We start from the raw sequence: 27,717 nt of genomic DNA on the forward strand, positions 1-27,717 counted from the left end.
AAACCGTGTGAAAAGTAGTGCACTGAGTCCTAATCTAGTAGTTTAGAGGTAAATTGCTGGCGAGTGGCTTCACTAGTGTCACATTATTAACACGTTGATATTTTGTTTTTTTTAATAACATTTTACAGCCGTACAGCTTCTTTTTCCAACTTAATCGTAAAACTTAATTGAATAAGTGGCTGCACCTCCTCACCCTCCGCGACAATTAAAGATAATAATGAATTTGATAATGTAAATTCGGGTGCGGGGGATTTAGTAAAAGAATAAACAGAAAGTCCATACGCCCGCTTTTAAAGTTGAGCCATGACTCAGCAGATGTTTTCCTTCGGTTAGATGAGATCAAAGCCACAACGCATTCAATGATAATACTTAACAGTCATTAGCAGCCAACTAAAACATGTACACTTTACACCTGGAGAAAGTTGCCATCAAAATTTATGCAGTATCATTATGTAACTTGCAAATATTTCAAATACGGTACAAAGGTTCACACATCAAAAAAAATAAACGAAAACAATACACTGAAAACAATAAGCGTGGCAGTAATTCTTAAGGTCCTTTCTTGGGGATTTTTTTTTAATACAGCTCAGATGAGGTTCAGTTTCCTTTTGCTATCTGTTGATTTAATTTTCTCTACTGCTGCTTTCGACTCTTTTTCTTGATTGTGCTAGACTTTCAGATTATCTAGCATAGCTCTGGCAACCGGTAGTTCAATCAGGTCGTTTAAGTTGACGGCCCTATCCAGCTTTCTAGGAGCTTATTCCAGAAGAGAGTCAGAAATTTGTTTATGAACGGAAAGCTCTGCTTTCTTTTCCTTCATTTCCTTTTAGAAAGCATCTATTGCTTCCTTATCTTTGTCAAGCCCCTTGGTCAACGCCAGACGCTCTTTTTTTTCGTACTGTTTTCCTCTTCTTCTTTTTCCTCTTAGGCTTTTCTAGCTGCGAAGTTTCCAGGCACCTCTCGTAAGCCCTCCTCGCTGATTTAGCGTAAGATATCATTTCAGAAGATATTGAGTACAGTTCTACTTTTCCGCAGTATGGTCTTAGGGCATTTTTAATGGTTAATTTAGCATTGAGGGTTCTCTCTAACATCAGCGTTTGATGCTGATCAAGCACATTTTTTTACTCAGAAAAACCCCTGTCTACACTGGCACTTCCATGCGAAATGATGAGACTGGACCATATAATATTCGTCAGATTTGGGTAGCTTTTATCCTTGCTACGTGTAAGGAGGTGAAGCCAATAAGGGGAGAGTGTTGTACCTTTGACCATTTTTGACACTTGTTACAAAGGTCTCGAGGTTCTTCCTCCAATCGCATCAGAGCCCATTCATCTCTCAACCTATCTATATCAACGCAAATGAGCAACTGTTGTATGCCGTACTTGTGTATTATGCGCCACTCATTCAAGTTTATGCTGTGTAAAGCTTGATAACAAACCGGTTTCTTCGTTAGTTTGTTTTTTTTTAGCTTACCGAGAGACAAGACAAAGACAAGAAACAGAATATATGGGATATATATAATTTGGGCTATATATTTGCACATAAAGGGGGGAGGGGAGGGTAAAGTATTTAGACAGTTTGAAATCAGAAAACGATTCTTTCTAGGTATATGGCTACTAAGAATTACAGAAGAATAGCGAGGTATCTGGAATGTAATTTTTCATTTCAGTGTATTTTTTTTTCCAAGTGTTAAGTGTTTTTTTAGTTAAGCACGTAGAACCTAAACATTAGGCCTTTACTGGCATAAGAAGAAAGGTCAGTAATTCAATGATCTATTTCTGTTTTGTTTTTTTATATGTAATAAATAAAAAACATAATAGACAAAACTTTGGAAAATAGGGAAAACATTATGTCAAGTTAAGAGAAAGAGATAGTTACTAGGGATGGATTGTCATTAATGATAAATCACTAGGGGTGGCAACCTGAACTAAAGGGGATTTTCGGGGAACCGATTTTTTTCGAGAAGACAGATGTTTGGGGAAATCCCCAAAATTTCGGGGATTAGTCAAAGCACTGGTATTTTCAGACAAAATCTGCCAACAAATTTTAGAATGTAAAGAGAACTGCCAAGTAGCAATGCTACTATGCTACCCCACTTTCTGCATGCCCCCTACCCCCGTAATGCGCAAATATATAGCCCAAATTTTATAAGTCCAATGCATTCTATCACCCGTCCATTGTCTTTGTATGCTGTGAACCCGGTTTTGTGAGATCTAACCTAAGCGTATTTCTTGAATGTTTCGTTTAGATAGCAAGTACCGTTAAAAATTCACTATTTGATTATAATTCCATTTTTTTAAAGTATAAAATCCAGAGGTATTGAGTCATCATGACCCAATTAAAAACCAATTTGAACATCTTTTGAAAACTACCATATTTACTTTAGGTTGTTAGCATCACTCTGGTGTAAAACCATGCAAGTGTAACTGAACCAACTGTAAAAGAATAAAGAACCAGAAAAGCTCATGGGGAGTATATAATTTGGGTCATGTATGTGAGTTTTAGGAAGGGGGAGTCAGGTAGCGAAAAGTTCCAAAGCTGCTGCCTGCCAGTAGCGGAATTCAACAGACTTCCAAAAGCTACCGACACTTTAAGCAGAATAACTTGTGTTCTGACAGCCTTTCTTTGAGCAAAAATTATTTTTATTTGTAAAAATGGTATTTTCAGATAAAATCTGCCAACAAATTTGAAAGCTACCAAGTAGTGTTGCTACTTCGCTACCCCACTTTCTGCACGGCGGCCCAATAGCAATAATGACCTCGCCACCTTTTACAAGAACCTCGTTCGATTTACTGTACTAGTTAACTAATAAGACAAATAAGTATATTTTGCCGTTTAATTTGTAGATCTTTGTTAACTTTGAACGTTTTATTTGGAAAATGGATTCTAAGTTGACTAAAAAGTTAACAAAGATACTACTAGTAAAAATTCTTTGTCCTTCGATATCTACTAAGAATTTCTGGCAAGAAGTTCAAACTAACTTTCTCAGTTAAATTTATGGCGAATAAAACTCTAAAAGCGAAAAAAGTAGACTTGTTAGTTAACTAAGTTTTGTTGAGATACACGAACTCCATGGCACTGGCTAAAGGCTTGTTTGTTGTAGGCAATGAAGGACTACATTAAAAACAAGAGGAACAGAAATAGGGACTATTTTTTTTAGGGACCATTTTAGGGACTTGGGGACCTTTGTACGACCCCTGACATAATCACAAAATCTAATTGGTCCTGGCTGCTAATACATCAAAACATGGATTTTTCTGTCACAGGAAAACGTGAACAGAAGGCGTTTCATTTTCTTAGAGGAAAAAATAAAGGGGTCTAATTTGGGCCAAAATTCTGCTCTGTGGTACTAAATGGTTGAAAACAACGGTTTTCGACAATGGATATCACTGTTGCAGCCATTCTGTCGTTTTTGGTGCCATACGGCACTGACAGATGGTGTTATCGAGACGTATTTGCAAAAATCAAGTAGATATGAGCAGTAGCTTCTAAAAGAGCCGTCAAATGGCTCTCTATGATGTTATGATAGCGTGCTACACCTATAAAAAAAAAAAGACACACCGGTGCAACCCCATGCAAAAAAAGGGACTTTTTCTTCAAGAAGGGGGCTGTAATTCTCCTGTTTTCAACTATGGCGATTCCTTTGATGAGTGTTTCATTACGTATCATTTCGTTCTGTGGCCATTTTCGAGGGGTTTCAAACTTTTTTCTAAAATTCACATTAATTTGTTTCCTCAATAAACTTTCAAAGTAAAACCAAGAAAACAAAGTCAAAATAAAACAAGCGGAGATTGATTATTGAAATGCAATTCAAATTAAAAGACACAAACAAGCATGGTAGTTGTCGCCTCTCAAACACCCAAGAGGCTGGAATGTCACTTGTAATTTACCGAAAACTAAATAAATAACTCAAACTTAAATTTTTTTTGCTATTCTATTTTTATGCATTAGAAAAAAAAGAAAAAAAAAGGGAAGGAAATACTGACAAAAATACATTGCACAGAAATTAAAAAAAAAAATTTATGCCTAAAACCCAATTTTAAAACGTCAATCAGTAGTTTGAAAAACAATTTGTTTAGTTTGCTGAGTTAAAAATTTAAATTGGGAATGAACAAAATATTCACCAATTCTTTTTCAATACATTTGAATTCAAAAGGAAGAAATGTTGACGAGACTTTATTATATATCCAACTAATGGAAATAGATTGTTAAATAGAAATGTTACATGCAGTTCCGTATGGGAAACTGCTGACAGACCAGTTCACTATGTTCACTGATTGCCCAATATACCAAGAAATGAAAGGCCAAAGATTTTATGAAATTTTGAAATGAGATATTGTTAAATGAGGGTGTCCCTGACGGTAAGATTGTATCAATAAAAGAATAGAATACAAATCTTTCCATAATGTGGATTTCAACTTATCTTCCTCAGTTTTAACATTTAGTCGGTCCTATTTCAGCCTTTAAACGACACTAGTAGTTTGAATTGAAGATCAATGAAGTCCTCTTCTAAGTTCCTACCACAATCTATTCTATAAAATGAGCTAAAAATAATCGTTCTTTAATAATTCTACGCTATTATGTTGAATATTACTCAAAAGTAGCACTTTATTCAAAAAATATGTTTAAATACGCCTTCTATCAATTTGCTACAGCAATACAATAAAATCCCCCCCTGACAAATGTACAGCTTTATACATATTTTCTGGAGAAAAGAGGAGTCTGAAATGAAAAATCTTAGATTCAGATTAGTTAAGCAGTTATTCAGACAAATTTTATCTTCGGGCAATAGTCCCCCCCCCCCCCGCACTCCAGCCTCAGTACAGGTACGCAAAGGAATATAATCTTCTATTTTATATTCAAAAGCAATGCAGAATAAGAGAGGAGCTACGACCCCCTCAGCACCTGTTATGTAAACTTAATTTAAATATTGTTTTCCTAAAGGAAAAGAGGTCAGAAAATACACTGGTCTTCATCTACATATTGATGTAAAGGACGTCTGATGGGAATCAGAAGAACTCAGGCCTCAATCAAGCTTTTGTTTTGTCTGAATTTGAAAGATATTCCAGTATGGTGTAATATTTAAGTAATCGGGAGAACTACCAAAATGAAAAGCTTCGAAAGAATATAGTGGTTGAAACGTAGCTTCTCTGTAAGAAATAATGCACAGGAAAGCCCAGCTCAATGGTCATATTGGTTACCTAAAGCCTTCGAGTAGGCTTTATTGAGAGTACATTGCGAGATTTGAGGAAAGGGATGTGATCAACTGAAAGATTGGATCTATCGAAGATGTAAGATTAAAATCATCGTTCAAGGGGTATCAAACCAGTTGGGCTTGAGGATCCAATTTTCAAGAAATTGCACTATTTTTTGGAGTTTCTATTCCTCTGTTCCTATGACTATGAAAATCTTATTATGATAATTACGCAACTGATTGATATTTATTCTTGATACAAACAATAATTTTTACAGATCCCCATCTCAAGACGAGGATTCACCAGATAAATATTATGCCATGACTTCAATTGAGGGGGCAGAGGAACCCTGTCTCTCCTAGATCCCTTCCCCTCTAGATGTTTAAACCGCCCTATTTTGGGGTTATCATCAATGAAAATGGCTTTTTTGGTATTTTCATTGAAAAACCGAAATAAAAACAGAAGATTCCCCCCCCCCCCAGTCTCCAGTAAATTTTCGCAATTAATCCTACTGATATTATGCACCTGAAGATAAATATTTGTTTTTCTAATACTCTTCCAAATTTAAACAGTCAAATGAAATAGCTTTCATATTAGATATGTAGCCAAATACTTTTTGCATGGGTTTTTGAATGAGTCGTCATCAAATACATTAAGAATTGTGAAACATTTTTTGAGGAAAATAATACATTCCGCGTGTACAAAAATTGCTGGTTTTTTCCATGCTAGTCAAAAACAGAAAAAAAGAGGTTTTATTGGTACATGTGTATATATACTGGTATAAAGCAGGTATGTTTTTTTAATTGGTACATTTATACGAGATGCTTTGGTACCTTACATACGCAATGATTTTATTGTTTGGAATGTTGAGATGATATTTTAGTGGTGCGACATAGGAGTAAACGACGTAATGAAATCATGTACGTTTTAGGTAATGATAGTATATCGACCACCTTCGTCAAGTGGTAAAGATTTTTAAGGCAACAGGATTCATTGTTTGGATGCTCTAAATCAACATCACCATCCATTTTTTGTTCCGAGTGATTTTACCATTGCTTTAATGCGTTGTAACGTTTTGACATCAAACAATAGGTTAGAATTTTTGAACAGATCATTTTTAAAGGCTTATTACCTACTCGTTTAGTACAAACAAAAATGTGTGATAACAGTGCTACTCTTATTAACAACATTTTTATATCTGAAAATTGCCCAGATAACTACAACCTTTTGAATGACACATTTGACCATTGTTTTGTAGTTTCAAATTTCTCTGGATCAGGAAAAAAAGGAAATAAGATTAAGTAAAAGTCATAAAAGAATTAAGCAGAAAACGTTAGAGCATATGAATGTGAAAAAGGGGGATATAGATACGTATGATTTCCTGAGTGTGGAAGATTCGAATCAGTCAAATGCTTTCTTTTATGATAAAAGAACCAAACATTTGATCAAGTATGCCCGTTGATACCAAGAAAAAAAAATTTACCTCGTAATCCTTGGGTTACACTAAAGCCTTTTTACAAATATAAAGGAAAAAATAGACTGAATAAGCTAAAGATGCAGGACCCAGACAACGCTAATATAGAAAATTTTATACATTATAAAACAGGCTCAAATTTGTTCTCAGAGAAGAAGAAGCAAAGTAATATTAAAAGTAGTTTCGTAAATATGGTTCATCCCAGAGATTATGGAAGATAATAAATGAAGACATAAATAAAGTAAAAATAAGAAATATTCCATCTCATTTTAGAATTCATGAAGAGTTAAGAAAATTAATGAAAAAGAGATGGCAATCACATCTGTGGACGATATTTAGAAAAGTTGGACATAATGCAGTAGTTCAAATTTCTGCAGGATAGGGACAGATGATTATGAAATATATTTATTAGATAAAGTGGACAAAACTATACTTATGTACCCTACCTAGATACTGTAATCCTAAAGAACTGTTGCCAGTTTCATAAATAGCTTTTCAATTGGATGCTTTGACTTTTCTGTTTAAAAATTTAGAGATTTAGACATCTATCAGTAAAAAAATGTGTTTTTTTTTTCGGAATACCTTAAGGTCCATAATCTTTTATTTTCGTTTTATACAATTCTTTCTCGTAAATTGGAAAACAGTGGGATTGAGGAGTGGCTCTTGATTTAATAGGATAATGCTCGTAACATAGAAGTTTAAAGCTTCAAATTGGTGAATTATTTCTCATTTTCTCCTATTGAAAATCTGGGATTTCTGACCTCTCGGTCATTAAATGTTAATCAATCGCTAGGAAAAAAAACGAGCTATTTGCCAGAAAAAAAAAACTGTTTTTCCACATCAGAAATTCAAAATAACTTGGGATCAAAATACCAAGACTCAAATGACTCTTTATTAGCTTACATTTATCGGTAACTTCCGGCAATTTTTCAGAAGCATCCTCGGTAACTTCCGGCAATTTTCCAGAAGCATCCTCAATTTTTTTTAGCATTTTCTCTGCGGCTACCCTTTTTGCAGCTTTCTTTTGGCCAGCGACACCTAGAAAAATACTATATATAATGTTAATCATAAATGATCATAATATTGAAATCTGGTGAATGTCGACATTCACTGGCGAATGTCAACAAAAACATAGTCGCTTGGTGTATGTCCAACATATTCGTTAAATATCATTATTTCTAACATTATTTATATATATATATATATATATATATATATATATATATATATATATATATATATATATATATATATATATATATATATATATATATATATATATATATATATATATATATATATATATATATAAATGTATATACCCCCCCCCCCCGGTGATTGCCCCCGGGAAACACCTCTGATAAACACCCTCCCGGAAAAAAAAACTCCGTGGAAAATAAGGCGTTCCAAATTTGAAGATTTTACTTAAGTTTTGGTTTTTAATTTCCGTAGGGGGAAGGAATTTCGGTACTTGTGTATTATGCGCCACTGACTCAAGTTTACGCCGTGTAAAATTCGAGAACAAACCGTTTTTTCGTTAGTTTCTTCGTTACTTTAGAAATAAATTAAGGCTATATATTTTCATATTAGGGGGGGGGGGTAAAGTATAGCAGGTCTGCATGCAAAATGTGTTTGGTACAATTATTCTGAATATTAGATAGATATATAGACAAATGCATTTTAAAGCCAAATATACGGCTATGAACACAGTAAAATAACATAGCCTCTGATCAGCGATCATCATAAAACACTTAAATGAAACACTATATTAACTAATAATAGTACTTAATACTTGGAAAAAGAACACCTGGAAAAAACACTTAAATGAAACATTATATTTACTTTATAATGTTTTTTTTTTAGTTAACAAAATTTCCAGATACCTCACTATTCTTCTGTAATTCTTTAGTGGCCATATACCTAGAAAAAATTGTTTTCTGGCTTCAATTGTTTTCTGGCTTATGTGCGAATATATAGCCCAAATAATATATTTCCCATATATTCTGTCACTTGTCTTTGTCTTGTCTCGCGCTAAGCTGAAAAAAACTAACGAAGAAACCAATTTCTTCTCGAGTTCTACACAGCGTATAACTTGAGTGAGTGGCCCACAATACACAAGTACCAAAATTCCTTCCCCCTACGGAAATTCAAAAAACAAAACTCAATAAAATCCTCAAATTTCGAAAGCCTTATTTTCCACGGAGGGGGTATTTCCCGGGGGGGGGGTATTTTCCAGGGTGGGTATTTTCCGCGAGGGGTGCTGCTTATTCTAGAAATAACTCCATCGTATGGAATAATCTTGATGCTTTTAATTTTGACATTCTTATATGTAATAAAAAAGATAATAATGATAATGCTTTGATATTACAAAGGAGCATACAAAGTTTGGTTAAACATGCAATGAAATAAAAAAAAAATATGGCACATGATTTTTTTTTTTTTTAAACACCAGTTGACAGGTTTAATACTGGAACTCACCAACAGTATCAAATTCATCTCCAATCTTGCATTGAATTACAAATGTCCTCTGATGTGGGGGTCCTCCTTGATTCACTAGATCAAAAATTGGCGTAGGCAAACCTTTTAAGGTTACAGTCCTTTCGAGTACGGCTATGTAATCTAAAAAAGAAAACTGAAACGTTAGCAACCGTAAAAATAATGCATCGAAAAAGGAAAAAGAGAGCACTTTTAGCTGTACTTAAAAAAAAGTAAAAAATATCATAATGAGATTTGACAACTGAACCGGCAAAGGCTTGGGCCCAGCAAGTATGCCAGGAAAGTCCTTTGAGTCTACCATCCCACCAAGCCACCCAAAATCTCATGACTTTTGAAATTGTCCAATTACCTCTTCAAATTCTATATAATTCGTGTATTGTTTGTTCTGAAACAAAGTTGTGTCCTCCGAAATTTCCCCCATCCTCTAAAAGCTCCAGCCCTCCTTCGGAGAGGCTAAATTTACATTAATTTATCACTATTAATTTAATGCTAAGTTTCTTAGTACTTCCTAAAAAATTCTTGCTCCGTTACATTAAGAAACTTTTTATTTATTACATTTTCTGGGTAGTTTATTAATTAATTTGTTTGCTATGTTTCTTTGAACTTTCTGTAAATTTCTTTTTATTGCGATTTCAAACTAAATGTATTTTATTTGGTAACAGTTCGGTCTTTTAAGCTTACCCCTACAAAATCAAAATTGTAGCTTCATTTCTTGAGAATTTTTTTACTGATTACATTTTCAGAGTGAATTTTTAACTGCACCAAAGCCCCCATCCTCCTCCTATTTCCTCGATGTATACAGAAGTTTTCTTTTTTTCAGATTGGCATTAAGAGGTATTATTAACGTAATATTGTAAAGAAATAAGCACAAGTATGGTACTAACGAGCAATAACACCCTATGGTTTTGTATTCGGTCAAAAAATTGATCTAAATACAGGAGCATAAGTAATATACGTGCATTATTGCTTTGAGATGGTCCAAAAAAGGGCGTGGGAATTGACAAGGAGAAATGACTCCCTCCAGCATAGTCATTCCCAAAAGCCTAGATATTGCTGAACCAAATGGCTCTCCAATCTTTTTGGTCACTTAAAAAGGTCACTTAGAACCTTTGGTTTCCGCTCGAAAGAGCCCTCTCCCGGTCTTATAGGACCCTTGATTCGATTATCCCCTGAAAAAAAACACGCTTCTATGATCTTTCTTCTGACAAAAAATAAAAAATCCCACATTTTAGTAGATACGAGCTTGAAAACACTACTGCAGGGCTCTCTGATATTCTGAATCGAATGGTGTGATTTTCATTAGGATCGTTTATCTCCTTTTTCAAAAATCACCCAAATTTTCTCAGGCTCGTAACTTTTGTAGTCTAAAATTAAAACTAAATGGATTTTATATATTTGGAATCAGTATAAAAAGCTAATTCTTTTGATGTGTCTATTGTTATCAAAAATACATTTTTTAAGAGTTTCTGTTATTATTGCGCCGAGTCGCTCTTTCCAGTTTGTTACCACGAACTGTTTGAAAGTTTTACAGTGCTTCACTTAAGTACTTTTATAAATTGATAGTATTGACAGTACTGACTTTAGATTGATGGTAATCAGGGACGAATCTCCAGCCTTTTTATTGGGGGAGGCAAGAGAGGTCCATATCCGGATCAAAGGTCCAGTCAAAGGGCATGGGATGTATAATAATTTTTGTCTTCACATTATTGGGGGGGGGGGGGCAACTAGCCCCCCTTGCCATCCCCAAACGACGCCCCTGATGGTAATTAAAAAGCATACATAAGGACAACAAGTGTAGATGATGGGCAAATGCTACTGTTTTATTTACCAACTGGCTTTCAAAACATATGAAATGAAAATTTTGTTGCTTAAATTAAATACGCATCAATAAGCTCTTTCATTCTTGAGACCTTGTAAAATACTTTTTCTCTCATCAGAATAGCCCTTGTGCTTGGGCAGTCATTCTTCGAGAATCGGGGACAAAAAGTCAAACTTAAGCGCAAAGAGCTGAGACAAAGAAAGAGACAGGCTCCACACACACGGAATAATGTATGTTTGTTTTACGTTTTGATGTCGCTCCCCACTTTAATTTAAAAAAGGCATTTTTAATAACATGCTCAGGGCTACCCTAAATATGAGGAAGGCTAAAGCTCCCTCGAAGTCTACAACTGAAATTAAAGTTTAACTCTTGCAGAATAATGTTCCGAGAAAGAGCTAATTTAGTGTATTTCCTTTTCGAGACAAAGCACAATTTGTCTAAATAAACTACCGTCTCAACAGTAAGAGGTAAGTTTTCACCCTATCAACACTCAGACTGCACCATTCACCCTAAATTCATCCAAATATATATTTGCCTTAATGCAGGGGGGTCAGGGGTGAAATTCATAATCAACCAAATATTCATTCAATTTATATGCTTTTGTATAAAGTTAGAAAACATCCACCTAAAATACTTTATTGAGGCTTAGGTACCCTCCTCCCCATAAGAAAATCCATAGTCCAAGACAATAATAAATATTGTGCAACTATGCGGTACTCTGCAGTCGTTAGTTTCATTCGATAAATCGTCTCTAATAACCCATCTCTTTTTCTCATGGACATCAGGGATAATTAGGGACTGACGGTATACCAAACACTAGTATAGACCCTGGGACTAAAAGATAATATCTCGACCCGGGATTATATTCGATAATAATTTAATAAAAATCCTTGTTTTACAGGCCAAAATGCTAGAATATGGCACTTCGCTTTGGCGTGATCAATTTTGCTACTTTTCTTTTCCTACTTAAAAAGAGACTCTACCGTTAAATGTTCATTCTAAAGAACCTTCTTTTATTCTACGACTGCTGTTTCTATACGACCCTCCATGAAGGAGAAAAAAACTCACATGACCGATCATCCTCTACTTGAAAAATAAGAAATTTCGTGTTTTTGTACAGTGGTTTTAGGAACCTCATACACGTTGGATTTCATTTTATAAATTCCATCAAGAATGAACCTCTTTTTGGGAGAGTTTGAACCCTATTTTCAAAACTATGGAAATTCTCCTTAGCTTATATTTTTTTATGAGCATCTTTAAAATTAACACAAAAGGCATATTTATAATCAGCATAAATAATATACTTTGTTATTGCATATAATGAAGTCCAAGTTATACTTTCAGAGTTTTGGTTTCAGTTGACAAGAGCCACTCCACTTGTAGTTCGTAACGACGAACTGTTTGATCTAAGGTTCTCCTAAATATGAGGGATGTTATCACTCCCTCCTTTAACCCTGTCTTTAGCATTCCAAGTTTAATATTTATGCAGCAGTACTTCAGAAATGATGGTTATTCCTGGGAAACGCACTCCTTCAGATATTTTCAAAATGAAGTATAAGGCCATCTCTTATACGGTTTTCAAGATGTTATTCAAACAAATTTTTTCTATAGCGATTTCCCCATAAACATCGGCAGGGGGAGGGGCACGAGACATTGAGAGAGTACTGGGTAACAAGAAGAGAGCATAAGATGAATATGAATAGAAAAAGAAGAAATATTCCAATTTGAATCTTAATATTGAAAATTAAAAAAGCTCCAGGTAGCAATTGCCTACCTGGGAAATTTCCTGGCAGCAGTAAAAAAAAACAACTCTTTTTTAAGAAAAGTATAGACTTACATTAAACCAAAGACGAGCAGAAATAGACTCTAATAATAGTACAAACTAAAAATGAAAAAAACCGCTATCAATGAATAAATTAGAAGACCGAAGAGAAATTACAATGAATATATCAAACTAAACCTAAAATTAACAGAATTACCACAAACAGAAGTAGGGCTGACGACCCCTAAGTCTTCTATAGGCCAGAACGTCCTTTAAAATTTACAGGAGACGATTTTTATTTTGACTAGTTCGGTTTTCATTTGTCGAAAGACCAACAGCAAAATTTTTGCTCGTTTTTGCTCTCATTTACTAATTGATAGTGATTCAAGTCCATCCTAAGTCTCAATTATTATTGAAATCTGTTTCTGCTCTTCTTTGGTTTAATGTATCTCTTCCGTTTTCATTTAAAAACTTCTCTTTTGGTAAAGCTTTCTCTCAATCAATTCGATGATATTGTTTTTTCGTCGGTCAATAAAAAGAGTATTTCTAAAGTTTTTGTTGGTTTTTCTGCTTAACAATTATGATTTTAATTTGCTACTAAAATTTTGGAGAAAATTTTGCGACAAATTTAATAATAGTTCTATTACAGAATTTTCAGTGGATGGAGAGGGAGAGCATTATTCAGTTAAATGGATTGACGTCCCTTCATAGATGTGAGAAAGAAAGAGAGAAAGAGAGAGAGAGAGAGAGAGAGAGAGAGAGAGAGAGAGAGAGAAAGAGAGAAAGAGAGAGAGAGAGAGAGAGAGAAAGAGAGGCTTTCATGCTACACCAACCAAATTACAGGTATATCTAAAAATATTCCTGACAATGAAGTGGCATTACAGGTTAACTTCAACCCTCCCCCACCCCCCTCGAATCACTTTAAACTTATTTGAAGGCTAGAAAACTTAAGGATAAAAACACATTTTTCGAGGCTTCAGACAAATCCCCCCCCCACAAAATATCTACTGACCTTCATCCATGATAGCTGATGCGCAATTATACATTACTGTGCATAATTACACCAAGCCTCAAATCAATCGATCAAGTTATTAAGGACTATCTCACGTAGTGACACGCAGCTTTAGCAATTTAATACGCCATCGCGCATCATTACTACCTCTGAAACTGGGAAACTCAATATGTAGTTTGTGGGTAATTTTAAAATTTATTAAGTATCTCAGAACTGTCACTTGGTAGCTTTTTGCCCTCTTCGAGCCATAATTGTTGTTTTACACCAAGAAATGGTTAAGCAAAAGCCACTTCGCTGTGGCACAATCTCTTTTGCTACTTAAAAAAGCACTGAATTTGGTCCAATATGATCGTCCCTGGGGAAAAAAGTAACAAATAAACATAGCTACGCAACCATTCTTCCAGTAGAAAAGTTCAAAATTTCTCTTTCCTGCAGAAAATGTTTGAAAGTTCTGCAAAAGGGTTCTATAATCTACGGAAAAAACAAATATACATCGATACAAACCTACTGGACATTCTAGCTCTCTCGAATCATGTTCAGACAGCAAGACATTAACAATTTCCTCTCTGAAATAAAATTACAGATAAGTACTAAGAAAAGATATAGATACGAATAAACTCACGTTTGGTATACGTGTGTGTACTTATAACACTATTTAACGGGATACATAACCCCCTGAAGATTTTTTAAAACAGAATAGAATTGGCAAAGAAGTAACTAGCTCTCCTTACCAGAGGAAATACTCTAGCCTTCCCAACAGAAAAAATCAGGGGAGGGCTTGAGGCCGACTGGAAGGAGAAATTTCACCTAGATTTTATTGCCTCCCTCGATTTCGAAATATACATTTTTTGGTAATTTCACAGAAAACACAAAATCGAAAAAGACTGTCCCACCCTCTATATTTTGGAAAGTATCTTTTCTAAATCTTCATTTAAAAAATGAAAGTAAATCCTTACCCCCCCCCCCCTTATATTTCCGTGATTTGTCACTCATGAGTGCTGTCTTATTAAAGAGCTACGTGAGGGACAGCCTACTTTCTACTACCTACTGTACACCTTGGAGCGCCACGTGTGCCACACATGGGTAGCCCACTTTCCGCCAACTACTGTACATCTTGGAGCACCACGTAAAACAAACATTTTCACGGAAAATAGCACAGTTCCATCAAGTGATATGTCCACCACCCTTGGCACGGTCATAACAACACTTGGCATAGTTCCACCGCGCTTAGCATAGTTTCATCATACCTGCCAGGCACCATCGCTCATGTGCGTAATTTCTGAAAATGGACAATCCCTCAGAGCCTCGTGTCTCCAATGCATCATTTATCTATTCCTTCGCCCCCTTTGGTAGTACTCTACCAAACTTGGCAGAGTACTCATTCAATTCCAAGTTGGATATTTCATTGGGTCAAGAGGAAAGAAATTTTCCGGAAGAGAATTGTCTGCGAGGGTAATTTCCCGATTGGAAATTTTCAAATACTTTAAAATTTAAAAATACGATCATTATAAAAAAAATTAAAAATACGATCATTATAAATACAGAGAGGAAAGTTTCCACTAAGGGAAGGGATTCACGCAAGGGGGAGTTTTCCATAGGGGAAGGGGGGTCCCACTTTTTCTTTCACAATCGGCTAGCAAGAGGGCATGTATGCTGGGACATACAAACCCGAAAGGGAAAAAAGGTTGAAAACAAAATTGGGTTGTATTGATTCGTGCAACCGAAAACGGGTAAAACACTGTCTTTCTCCGAATAGAACTAAACTTTCAGGGTAAGTAGACTGGACCAAGGGGATCTAAACAAGAACGATAAATTTTGGAATAAAAACGTGCTTTTATCGACTTTTAGCACAAAAATTTCGATTTTTTTTTAATCTGATTCGCTTAAGAGTTTCAGACCAGACAGACACCTTAATTAAAATTCACGACCAGGAAACCTCGATTAATACAAAAAATTAAGGAGACAGCAATTTGTGTTGAATCAGGACGTATTCTTTTGAAGACAGAAGAAAACTCTCTTTCATAAATTACAGTCATGCGTTTATTTGAAAACAAAAAAAAATACAAAGAAATATAACGTAAAAAAGATTCTTTTAATAAAGTGGTGAATTAAAATACGTTTAGAGGATTTCCTAGTAGAACACCAAAAACTACGCACACTTTCAATCGATCAAAAACTCTATTTGCCATACTGTTGTTACAAATTTAATACACAAAACTGCTCTTGATCGAAAACTTTGACTGAATGTTTTATCCAGCATACAACTCTTTTCCAGCATCAGAGCTTTCCAGTCATATGATTGTTACAGTTTGTTTACTCTTTTTATTCGTTGTTTTACGCATAAAATAGTACTGTTCAAAATGCATCTTATTTAATAAAATGCAAATGACACTTGAGTCAGTTAGGCCATGTAGCTATTGATGTTATTTATTTGTTATAACAGATATTATTTATTTGTTATAACAGATAAATAAGACACTGCTCGAAATGCAAATTATTTTCAGTTATAGCACTATGGCCTTTGGAATGTTTAGGGAGCAATAGCCCCACTCGTGTTTGCAGTAATTTTTCTTTGTTTTAAGTTTGACTCGCTTATTCATTTTAAGTCTTATGTATAATATGGCTGTTGGATTTTCTTGGAAAAACTTTTTTTTCAGAAATATTTCGTTAAATACATTACATGAATAAATTTAAAAATTATTTTTTACGTTTTCAAAATGAACTTCAAAAGTATGAATTTTTTCTTGAGAGTCCATAGAAACATAAGTGGAATGAATACTAAAATAAGGATTCACAAATTTTTTTAGACCTATTGACTTTATAGACGGCCATAACTATGACTTATTATGAAATCAGATATGTAAAACGAGGAGCTCAAAACAGATTGGACTTTACATAGCATAAGTTATCAATTGACCTCAGTTGCAAATGCATAAATGAAAAAGGGTTGGTAAGTTGAGGAAAACGAGTGAAACAGACCAAGTTATGTAAAGCACAATACTCATTGATTCTCGAGAAAAAAAATATATTTTTTCGTCCATTTTGAAAACGAGTTTTTTAAAGCATTTTATATGTATTTATTTCCGACTTTTTATTCCATTTTGAGAACCAGCTTTTAAAAGATTTATGTCTTTTTAAAACTTTATGTCTTCATAGTACATTTTGTGACCACTCCGTTTTATTTATGTCTGGTATGTATCTACTGCTCCAGAAGAAACAACTAAAATCAATTCGAGTGATGTACTTTCGGTACCTCAAGTACCTACTTTATTTGCCTCGTTTTTACCATAATCATACTATTGTTAGTAAATATGGTGCTACGGATATTTCTGAGTCATTCTAAAGATCAATCAGCTGTAGTCAATCGAGGCGTGCGTCCTAAAAATCAGATCATTGGCCCCTCTTCTTTCTAGGTTGACAATGTATCCCAATCTTTGAATATTTCTTCTTTTCTCAGGATAAATTCGCAGGCTTCTTCTTGGGACAATTCAGTTGCGGCTGAATGAGATGTTGCCTTATTATGTAAATTCTCTAGTCGCAAAAATTACGTCACTATTATAGTAAACGGCATAATTGTAAACACTGCTTATAAATATTCGAAATATGGATGAATATGTAAACATGTAGATCAGCTAATTAGGTGAAAAAAAATGTGGTATAATGGTAGTAGGGTTTATCCAATTCAATAAGTCAGCATAAATTGACTGCTATATATGGCGTTGTAGGTTTAGATCCAATAACAGTTTGAAAGCATACATGAACAAATCTCTTTTTGATGATTGGGTTAAAGTTTTTACATCTGTCAGAGGGTTTGAATTCAGACATAGTTTAATTTTCAAGTTGCGGGGATTTTACTTGTTTTCTTTCCAGCATTTTACATTCCAGCAGTATGTGCTCAGGGGTTTCTTCTGTGGTCTTACAGTAACTGCAAAATAGGCTACTGGCAACTTCTCTTTGGCTGCTTATTTTTATATGAGAAAGAATGGTGGTTGAAGTTAGCTGTATTTGTACAGAGGCGATAAAACCAGAGTGATTGCATCCTGGTTGGAAAGGGGGATAGATTTGATGGCTTTAATTTGGGTAGTGCTTTCAGTCGCAATCTAGTTATGTCCCTTATAGTTAGAGGTTTCACTGGTTCCATTTGGCTTTTAGCTCCTTGCTTTGCTATCTTGTCTGCTTTTGCATTTCCTTCTATACCTAGGTGACTAGGTATATATTGAAATTTAATAACACAGCCTAGCCATCCAAGGCTGTTTAGGTTTTATTTAGTTTGATGTAAGTCTATGTCCAGTGTTTCAAAGTTAGGGTTTGTTAGGATATTGAGAGCAGATTTAGAGTCAGAGAATACTACTATATGTTTATTGCTCTGTTTCAGTTTAATTAGGGTCTCTTAAGCCCAAATTGATTGCAGCTACTTCTAGCTACTTCAGATTAAAATACTGTTTTAGCTGATAATGCTGTTTTTTCTCTAGGTTGTTTCCACCCGTTAATTAGATCGTTTTACCGTTAGTGATTGTACATTATATTTGTGCATATTGAAGTTTCTTTATGTTTCTTTTTTCCTAGTACCCCGCTTGTGTTTTGTAACGGGTTAAAAATAAATTATTTTTATAGTCACAATAGCGTAGAGAGTGAGAGATTTAGGGGTAACAACCCTCTTATTAGGTAGAATAATTTCTGTTTATCTAAGATCTATTATTAATCTCTACTTTAACACAATTATTTGTGTATTTGACTTCCATTCATTTTCAATATGATATTCATATTCATCCAGGGTCAGCCTTTACGCCAAAGTTTAACTTTAGCGTAATAATGCTTCGAAACTGAAAAAAATCTTCTCTTAATATATTTTAAAGCGGGCCGAAAATGCCAAAATAGTTTCAGGTCGTTATGTTTACATTTTAGAGGAGGATTCGCTGGGAAAATATTACTCCTGGCGAACACTCCGTATCACATAGCATTTACAAAAGAAAAGAAACCTACCAGGCCAGGGTAAAAAAACAAAACAATAAAAATTTAACAATTAAATAGCATTAAACAGGTTTATATAAAGTCGCCTAATAGTATCAAACAGACATAAACTTTTACTTCACAAAAGATACACTTTACAATAGTAGGGGAGTCAAATTCCATTTAACAGCCTAATCACATGCATAGACCAAATTCCTCCAACTGAGGAGACAATAGAAGTCAAATCTTTTCCCCATATTGATAGGAAGGACCGCTCATGAGAATTAGGCCCTAAAACATGCAGTTTTGAGGGTTTCCAGTACGCACCTCTCCAAAGAAAGAAGATCCATGACTTTTCCACCTTCCTTAGTACTTGTGCGCATTAAAACAATAGTGTATAACAATTAGTTTGTATAATATTCCTCCGTTTTCTATGGACTGTATGATTTTATATTTTAGAGAAAAATGTGGGAAAACAATACATTTGAGGAGTTTTACTTCTGCTCCCAAGCAAGACTTACCTTTCATTCTCCTTTAGTTTCAATTCATCCAATTTTATTACCTTCTTCAGTATATCTACGGCGGCTAGTTTCTTTGCTTCACTTTTGCTGGAAGCAGTTGCTGTTCCTAGGTAAAAATACAAGCTCAAGAAAAGGAAATCATAATGTTTTTAACCAAAAGACAAAGAAAAAACAAAGGTTTTTCAAATAAATTAGAATGAAAATTTTAAATAAAACCATAATCACACAATATCTGCAAAATAACACTTTTTCTTCAGTCTGGATAGGCAAAATCTAACATTTTGTAACATTTTTACCGACTGTTTAAAAGATCTACAGCCAAGTACTACTGTGATAACCACATGCAGAACGTCAAAACATTTCGAAAAATCACATTTAATAAAAAAATTTTTTTTTTTTAAAGCTTCTTTCGGAAAGGTGAGAGAGGTTGTTCCAATAAATCCACTTGCCCTGTTTGCAAAAGCTAACTTTTCCTTTTAAACATACATCTTTCAAATATACATAAAGTCGACTCATAAATCAGTTATTGATTCATCTACTCATAATACTGCTTCAACATGCTTAATAGATGGCTTCAACCTGACCAAATCTATATGTTTGAATCAAACAGTTTTCGGGTTTCTAAATTTTTCCATGTTCCAACTACTACTACTATTAACAATTCACTAGAAGACGAAGCTGCCTGAGGCCACCACAACAGCGCAAACTCCTCTTTTCACCCCAATCTATTCAAAGCTCAATTTTTTCTTAAACCCTTCCGTGCAGCCTCTTCTGACCCCATTCGAGGACATAGCGCTTTTTGCTTGGCCCCAGATGGATAGCCAAAAAGAACAACCTTTGGCAATATTTCATTCTTCACCTATAAAACATACCCTAGCCACCTCAACCTTTCCTTCATTATAGTCTTAGAAAGTGGGTATACTACATTTTTCCTATAGCTCATTGTTTGACGTACGGTTAGTCAAATGAGTACCAAAAACCTTCCGTAGGCAATTTCTCTGGAAAAGAAATGACAAATCTTCTTTTGGCTTCCGAAGTACCTACATTTTTGAAGCCACACTTAACCAAAGCCATTGCCCTAGCTTAAAAGGTCCCAATCTCGATTCACACACTGATCTTACTATTCTTCTAAACGTTTTTGAACTGCCAAAAAATATCCAAGACCTTGGCTACTCTACTTTTTATATTTTCGCTGCATCCATTATCTTTATAAATAATACTACCCAGGTTAATAAAGCAATCCATTTGATCAATCTTGTCGTTGCCGAATATCCTCTCTTCACCTTCAGTCATTCCTAGTCTAAGCGAGTCTTGCTTGATTTGGGCACTTAGGCTGCAAGTTCAAAACTGAACAGGACATCTAGGTTTTGGTCCGTTTCTGGGTAGGCTACTCTAGTATTCTCTCCACCCAAACAGAAATGTGTGGTCCCCTTATCCCAGCGTTCCTCGAAAGTCCCAAACCAATTGTATATGGAAACTTCTCGGCACTTATTTCATCTGTCACTTTAAAGCAGGCCCATTCTTCCAAACTAAAATTTTCCTTGTACAGTGGGGTCCACCTGGCCAGAAACTTGTGGTTTCGGATTTCACATAACTGAAATAAAATGGGGAAATGGGGCACTAAGCCATAGTATTTTCCAATTCTGATTTTAATTTTGTTTATCCCGAACTTTATATAATAGGAAGAACCTTTCAACCCAGAAAATATTGCAGAAATTAAAATTCGAGATTTCCCCTCTTTTCCTTGAAAAAACGGTATTTCTGCAAGGCCGATTTTAAATATGCTATCAAGCAAGTTTTTCAGAACATTTTGGCACCAGAAACATTTATGTTGCTCAACTGCCATGGCTTGGCCTCTTTTTCGTAGTTTTACTGGACTATCTAAAATCTGTTAGTTTTAGGTTTCATCTATTCATCCATAGTAGTATCTGTTTTTTTATAGTTCATGTTCGTTTTAGGTTCCATTTATCTATTCTTAATAATTTCTGTTAGTTAGATTTAACATATTACTTTATTTCTGCTTGTTTTAAGTTTCAATATTGCTTTTCACTTTTCTTTGAATTATTTTTTTTAACTTTTTTTTCTAAATAAATCAGGAGATTATAACATACTCTTATGATAAAACGATAACTTCTTGGTTAAAAAGTTTTTTTTAACAACCAATAAGCAAAATATAAATGTGAATCTGAATGAAGATCTTAGGAATCTTCCGTTCTTTATTTTTGCCATTTTACAAATGTGAAATGTTCAATTTGTGTTTGGTTTTAAGAAACAGGTCCCAAAAATACGCCAAATAAAAAAAAATGTATTATTTTTTTGTTGTTGCTGTTTTTTAGACCAGGGCACTTCTTATTAAAGGAGTTGACATAGGAACTTCGAAAAGGGCTCATTCGATTGAAAATAGAAATGGACGATACCCTTTTTAATAGTCGAAAATGATTAGAGGGAAACTAATCCCCCTCCGACGCCCACCTTCCCATGTTCCTTTATGTTTAAAAACTAAATGTTGCCTTAAGCTTAAACAAAATGCACTGTGTTAATGCTAATTCCCAATAAGGCATCTCGGCAGTATCCAAGAACGACTGAGGGTATTATGTTCAAACTTTCGGGGCTACTTCTGCTCTTAAAATTTAACCAAATCACAATAGCGTAAGTGTATACAAGCTATCAAAGAAAGTAAACAGATTTTTTTGCGAATGGTATCAAATTTTACATCTCAGGTCAACTAGAGGAGGTATGAAACTAAATTAAACACTACTATTTGTGTCCTGATTTTTAAAAGGGTGTATGTTGTTAAAAATTGATGAAAAATTTTCTCCAGCAAACAAATAGCAGGCCAAACTAAAAATTCTTAAAAAAACGAAAAGATTTAAAGTATTATTTTCTTTTTCCCTGAAAAGACTATGTCAGTATAAAACGAACAGAAATTAATTAAAAAACTTTTCCAAAAATTAAGTTTTTCAAAGAAAAGTAAAGAACTCCATTAAACAAAAAATGAGCAAAAATAAAATCGAATAATCTACTAAGCGTGAAACTACCACAAATCAGCATCGATAAATAAATGAAACCCAAAACGAACAGAACCGAGTCAAACTCAAAAACGAGCAAAAATTAACATAAGTTGGGCTCAAAACCCCTATGCATTCCCAAGGCCAGAACATAATTTGCACTTTACTGACAAAAATACAGATGAATGTGCATTGTCAGTTTAATATACATATACTGATATTTAGTAATCAGAATGATAATATTATTTGATTTATTAAAGTTATAAAAGTAAAAACATTTATATTTTTCAGTAAAGTGCAAATTTTGTTCGGGCCTTGGGAATGCATAGGGAATTCGTGCCTAACTTGTGTTAATTGCTGCTTATTTTCAGTTGGAATCGGGTAATTATTGTACTTTCTGTTCGTTTTGGGTTTCATTTATTTATCGATACTGATTTGTGGTAGTTTCACGCTTGCTAGATTATTTGATTTTATTTTTGTTCATTTTTTTGTTTAATGGAGTTCTTTACTTTTCTTTGAAAAACTTATTTTGTGGAAAAAGTTTTTTTAATTAATAAAGGAAAAAAGATGCTGTTCTAAAAAGACTTGTTATGGTAATCCAAGTCATAGAAAAAAAAAGAGTAAACACAAACAAAAACTACTTTCTTAAGGCATTTTAGAAAAAAAAGTTGTAAAATAACTTTAAAAGTAGGTACTGTAGTCTGCCATGTTTTTAGCCACCGTTGAAAGTCAAAGTTGCAAACTTTCTAGATGGCAGTTAGGGTCAACAACATAAAACCATATTTTTTAAAGAAATAAGCAGATATTGATTATGCTGTAATTAATACTAGTATTATGTAGTAGGCTATTGCGTAGTTACTTCCCATCTATTAGAGGAAATTCGGTGGATTAGGGGGGATGGAAGCCTATGTCTTTTGTCACAATTCAGACTTTCCAAGTCATATGCTTCAGATCTATACGAACAAGGGGGGGGGGAGATGATTACACCCACGATTCCTTTGTTTGGTGAAATATATTCACTCTAATCATGCACTTTGTATGATGATGTGGTGAGTTCTCCCTTATTCTGGAATAGCATTTTGAGAGAAAATGAGAGTTTAACTGTACATGCATTGTGATAAAAGGTTGATCTAGCAGTAAAGAACTGGGGCTTGCAGTCTCCCTCATATTTAGTGACATGTTTTGCATTCTATTTTTGACCTATTCTTGCATCAAACTGGCACTTTACTGCAAAGAACGGGAGATCAAGCGGCGGCAGCCCGACTAGTATGTAGGGTAACTCTACATATGATAAAAAAATAAACATAAATTCAATGAAAATGAAAGTTTTTTCAGGTAAAAGTTATAAACAACATTAAAAACTAAATATAGCCCCCCTGTCCCCCTAATCTGTATGCTAAAATTTGAGTGTTTTATCTCAATGATTCAAAAATCAATGCTCCATGCAAAAACAATAGGATAAATTTATTTGTAGCACAATGTTTCCTGAATTAAATTTTTTGTATTTATTTCTATACGTTTATACAGTTCAATGTCGATTTCAAAGGTTTTTAAATTCAATTGGTAAATAATAAAACTGCAACTACTAACTGTTCTTGTTGTATTCTAAAGTGATTTCAGTTAAGCACAAGTCAAGAATGGGTATTGAGGGGAAGAGCCTACCTCATGCATAGGGCAATTTTTGTTTGTTTCAAGTTTTAATGAACACAAACTGAACCCCAGTTAGCATTCCTTTGTTGCTGAAAGTAGTTAATGAAATACCGGGTACATATGTTTTCAACAAAAGTATGCTTTATACATTTTTAGCAGGATTCTAGCCAAAAGAAACTCTTTCTTTGGGGGATTAAAGTTACTACTAATACTAATGACTCACCAAAGCACCAAGCCACCTGAGGCTCCTCTGGATTAAAGTTAGCTTATGTCAAATCTCTTAACCAAAAGCAACTTCTCATGAGTTGCCTAACAGCATTGTTGGTTCTGAGGTCTCAATTTTTTAATTTTAAAGTAGTAAAGTCTAGACATTAAAACACCCTGAGGTCCTTCTTTGGCATTTTAGAATATGTCTTGAAAAAACACATATATTTTCTAAAACACCTAAATACTCTGGACTCAACTTGATATTGTTTTGTTCAGGTATATATTAAAGGTCTTTTTTAAAAAACAACTTTGTAAGAAAAATCTGTCAGATCACTAACTAGTTACTATTTACAAGGTTAAAGCGCTAAAAATTAGTAACTCTTTAACTACTCTCCTTGCTGTTATGCATACACATTTTGGTGCCTCAAACACCTCAAGAAGGGCGATATAGTGCATATTCCAAGACCGTCTACAAGGAGCCAGGTATTAGCCTTAACAAGAAGGCCTATCTATCATTTTCAAGCTTTACTACCAGCTTTATCAGCAGTTGGTTATCTTTCTAATCTTATTACAGGAATTCAAGAAAGGAATTGAAGTGAGCCCTTTCAACAGTAAAAGCATACAAATACAAAAAATAATAAAACATAAAATAATACTTTAGAAAAATGGACATTTATGCTTTGAAAATTAATTTTTCCACAATCCTTCATTCAACCATATCAAACAATTTTTTACAGATTAATAATCTAAGATAATATTTCCTTTAACAACTTTTTTTAAGTTTTAAAAGAACTTACCAGTAAGGCAACCAGGAGAACCGTCAAGTACCAATAATATCTCAAATTTCTTTTCATGACCCTCACCGTGTTCTTCTAACAAAGTGTCTCTAAAAAGTAAAAAGTAGGCTAATGACAAAAATTTCATAAGAGTTCAAAAAGTAAAGATATACAGCAAAACAGAAGCACTGAGTCTTGATTAAACTAAGAAAACTTTCTTTTCAAATAAACCAAACAATAACATCTAATACTAAAATAAACACACATTATCCTGTATATGAGAGAGAAATACCACCACCCCCCCCTCCCTCTCTACTTCAACAATTCCCTACTTTTATAATAGAAAATTTCAATTTTCATATGCTTTATTGAAAATTTCCTATGCTTTATTGAGAGCTCTGTAGTTTCTACAGAACATCCAGTCAAACTGGTGAATTTGATGTCATATTTTGGAAAGTTGTCTATAATTCTTGCCTGGGGCCAAAAAGGATTGTTTCCCATGTCTTTGAGCAAGAGCCAGAAATGTGTCAGCTGATCTGGATTTTTATAATCTATGTCGTAAAGGAGTATATGAGGCTGTGCTGGCAAGCTTCTGTTTCTTCAAGCTGTGTCTCTGCTTTTGAGTGGATAGCTCCATTTAAGCTAACAAACAGCTGGCAGCTTCAAAACAAATTGAAATTAAAATCTGAAAGTGCTCATGATAGTTATTTAGCCCCATTGCCAAAATCTTTTCTTAAAATGGGAAAGTTTAGGAACCTGACAAAGGAACAGGTCCAAATTGTATGAAAGCTATGCCATCTACATTTACAAATCATTTACTTCTGTAATTTTGTTGAGTTTGTGATTTCACTTTTTGCCTTTTGGGCTGAGGTAGAGGAACAGTATCAAATGTACCTCCAAAACTTATACCTCCTTTAATAGTTTTTCCATTGCTAAAGAGATTGGGGGGAGAGGGGTCCCTATACTTGCTTCTTAGTAGTGAATAATTAAAAAAAAATCAAAAAGAAAAGTAGAGCTAAGAAAAAAAAAACATATTAAAACCCAAGATGAGCAGAAATATAGTCATATAATAACTGAAATTTAAGACCAGCAGCAATTATCATCAAGGAATAAATGGGACCCAAAATAGACATAAATTAAAATGAATATCACATAAAATATAAGGATTAAAGATACTACTATGGATGAATAAATAAATCCTAAAATGAACTAATTTCATTTCATTTCTTTCTCCCTTCCCCACATACTAAAGTTTCAACTTGATGCCTCCTAAGAAGTTCTAAGATATTGCAAATAATTTATCGCTGCCCCACCCAAAATGACTAAGTCCTTTATTTACTTAACCCCATAATATTGCCTGAAAATTTTGACTCAATCTCATAGCAGTTTCTGAGATGATGCAGATACAAAATTTGACAACCTGGATACACAATGTTTGTTTTCATCTATATTGTTACTCCACCAGTAATACATTCTATTCCAACAGGGGCTAATAATACCAAAAGGTTTAAAGGGGCTAAATAACAGATTGGAGACAGTGCCCTTAGAATTTTTCCCTATGCCCCTCAGCCTAAACCAGATTCAAGGTCCATTCCCCCATCTCAACCCTTTCTGAAAGTTTCAAATTTCTCCATTAAAGTTTTAATTTTACACACCAAATCATTCTCAAGATATTTTGAATGTGGCAATTTGGTAACCTGGCAAAGCATGGTGTCTTTGGTGTATCTTGCTACTTAACTGTGAATGCTTACCTCTTTAATAAAATTAAAGTATCAAAATTTGCAAGAATGAGGGAGTGAGGTTGTTAGAGAAGCCAATGGTATAATTTGGTGCTTAAGTTATACAGATTGAAAATCTTCTCATTACACCATTTCAAACAAGATTTAACATGCTGGCCTTCCTCCTCTAAAAAATAACAGTGGGGGGGGGCAGCATTTACTTTTACTTAATTTACAGGATCCTCAGTGCCATTAGGGACACGTCCCTGTTTCAGTAGTCTCTAGATGACTGTCAGTTGGTTCATCAAAGTCATGATTCTGAGACAAAGGCTATCTGAATTCTGCAATTTAGACCAAGGTAGGGTCTCCCTTACCCTAGTCTATGAGTCATCAGTGTAAAAATGTTCTCTCCAAAACAAATCCAGGCCGTTTTTGAAACCATTTAAAGTTTCAGTTTTCACAACTATTTCTAGGAGTGAGTTCCAGTCAGTAACTGCTTGGACTCTCCAAAAATTGGCCCTTCATCTATTTACTGTTACAGGTTTCAATATTTTTTCATGGTGTCCTCTTGTAATATTTATTTTGGAAGGGTGAAAATATTTCTGGAAAGACAGTTTCCACAAGTCATGCTTTACTTTGTACAGTTGTATTTGGTCTTTTCTCATTTGTCTATATTTCAGGGTGGACATATTCAGTTTGAATAGTAGTTCTTCATAGCTTAGGTACTATAATTGTCAAATACAATGATGTCTTAAGTCTGAGGGGGCACCACCCCTCTACCAATGCCCCCAGAGATTATGTTCAAATATAACTTTGGTGAAATTCTATTTACTATATTGGAAAGTGGTTAGGTTTGGAAAATAAAACTTTTGGGGATGGATCTACACACTAAAGCATGTCCTGAGAGGGTATTTTGAGGTACATATCTCTACTCCTTCTCCCTCTAGAGGGCATTGACCTTCAGTGAACTTTAAAAATCTTTGTTTTATAAAAGTGAAGCCTTGCAAAATAGATCTTCTGCTTAAATGAAGTACAAGAAAAGTATTTTTAGCTTCACAACTTTACTCAATACCAATTTATGAGATTTGAACAATCTGCAAATATATTTCCTAAATTAAAAAAAAACCCA

The 27,717-nt window shown here is 34.3% G+C and overlaps 1 protein-coding gene across 4 annotated transcripts in view; it reads right to left on the reverse strand.

Annotated features, from left to right (window-relative positions):
• LOC148940066 (double-stranded RNA-specific adenosine deaminase-like) overlaps positions 1-27,717 on the reverse strand; it is a 123,278-nt gene that overhangs the window by 83,096 nt on the left and 12,465 nt on the right. For all 4 annotated transcript variants that reach the window (XM_089105931.1, XM_089105929.1, XM_089105927.1 and 1 more), the window contains exons 2-6: positions 24,892-24,980; positions 19,230-19,335; positions 14,263-14,324; positions 9,148-9,288; positions 7,573-7,707 (exon numbers count right to left, since the gene is read on the reverse strand). In XM_089105931.1, coding sequence (XP_088962057.1) covers positions 7,573-7,707; positions 9,148-9,288; positions 14,263-14,324; positions 19,230-19,335; positions 24,892-24,980 — 533 coding nt within the window. The remainder of the gene's footprint in view (positions 1-7,572; positions 7,708-9,147; positions 9,289-14,262; positions 14,325-19,229; positions 19,336-24,891; positions 24,981-27,717) is intronic.

The sequence above is a fragment of the Artemia sp. Qi Xiang Cuo genome, chromosome 20, assembly GCF_049724085.1.
Source record: "Artemia sp. Qi Xiang Cuo chromosome 20, ASM4972408v1, whole genome shotgun sequence".
NCBI lineage: Eukaryota > Metazoa > Arthropoda > Branchiopoda > Anostraca > Artemiidae > Artemia > Artemia sp. Qi Xiang Cuo.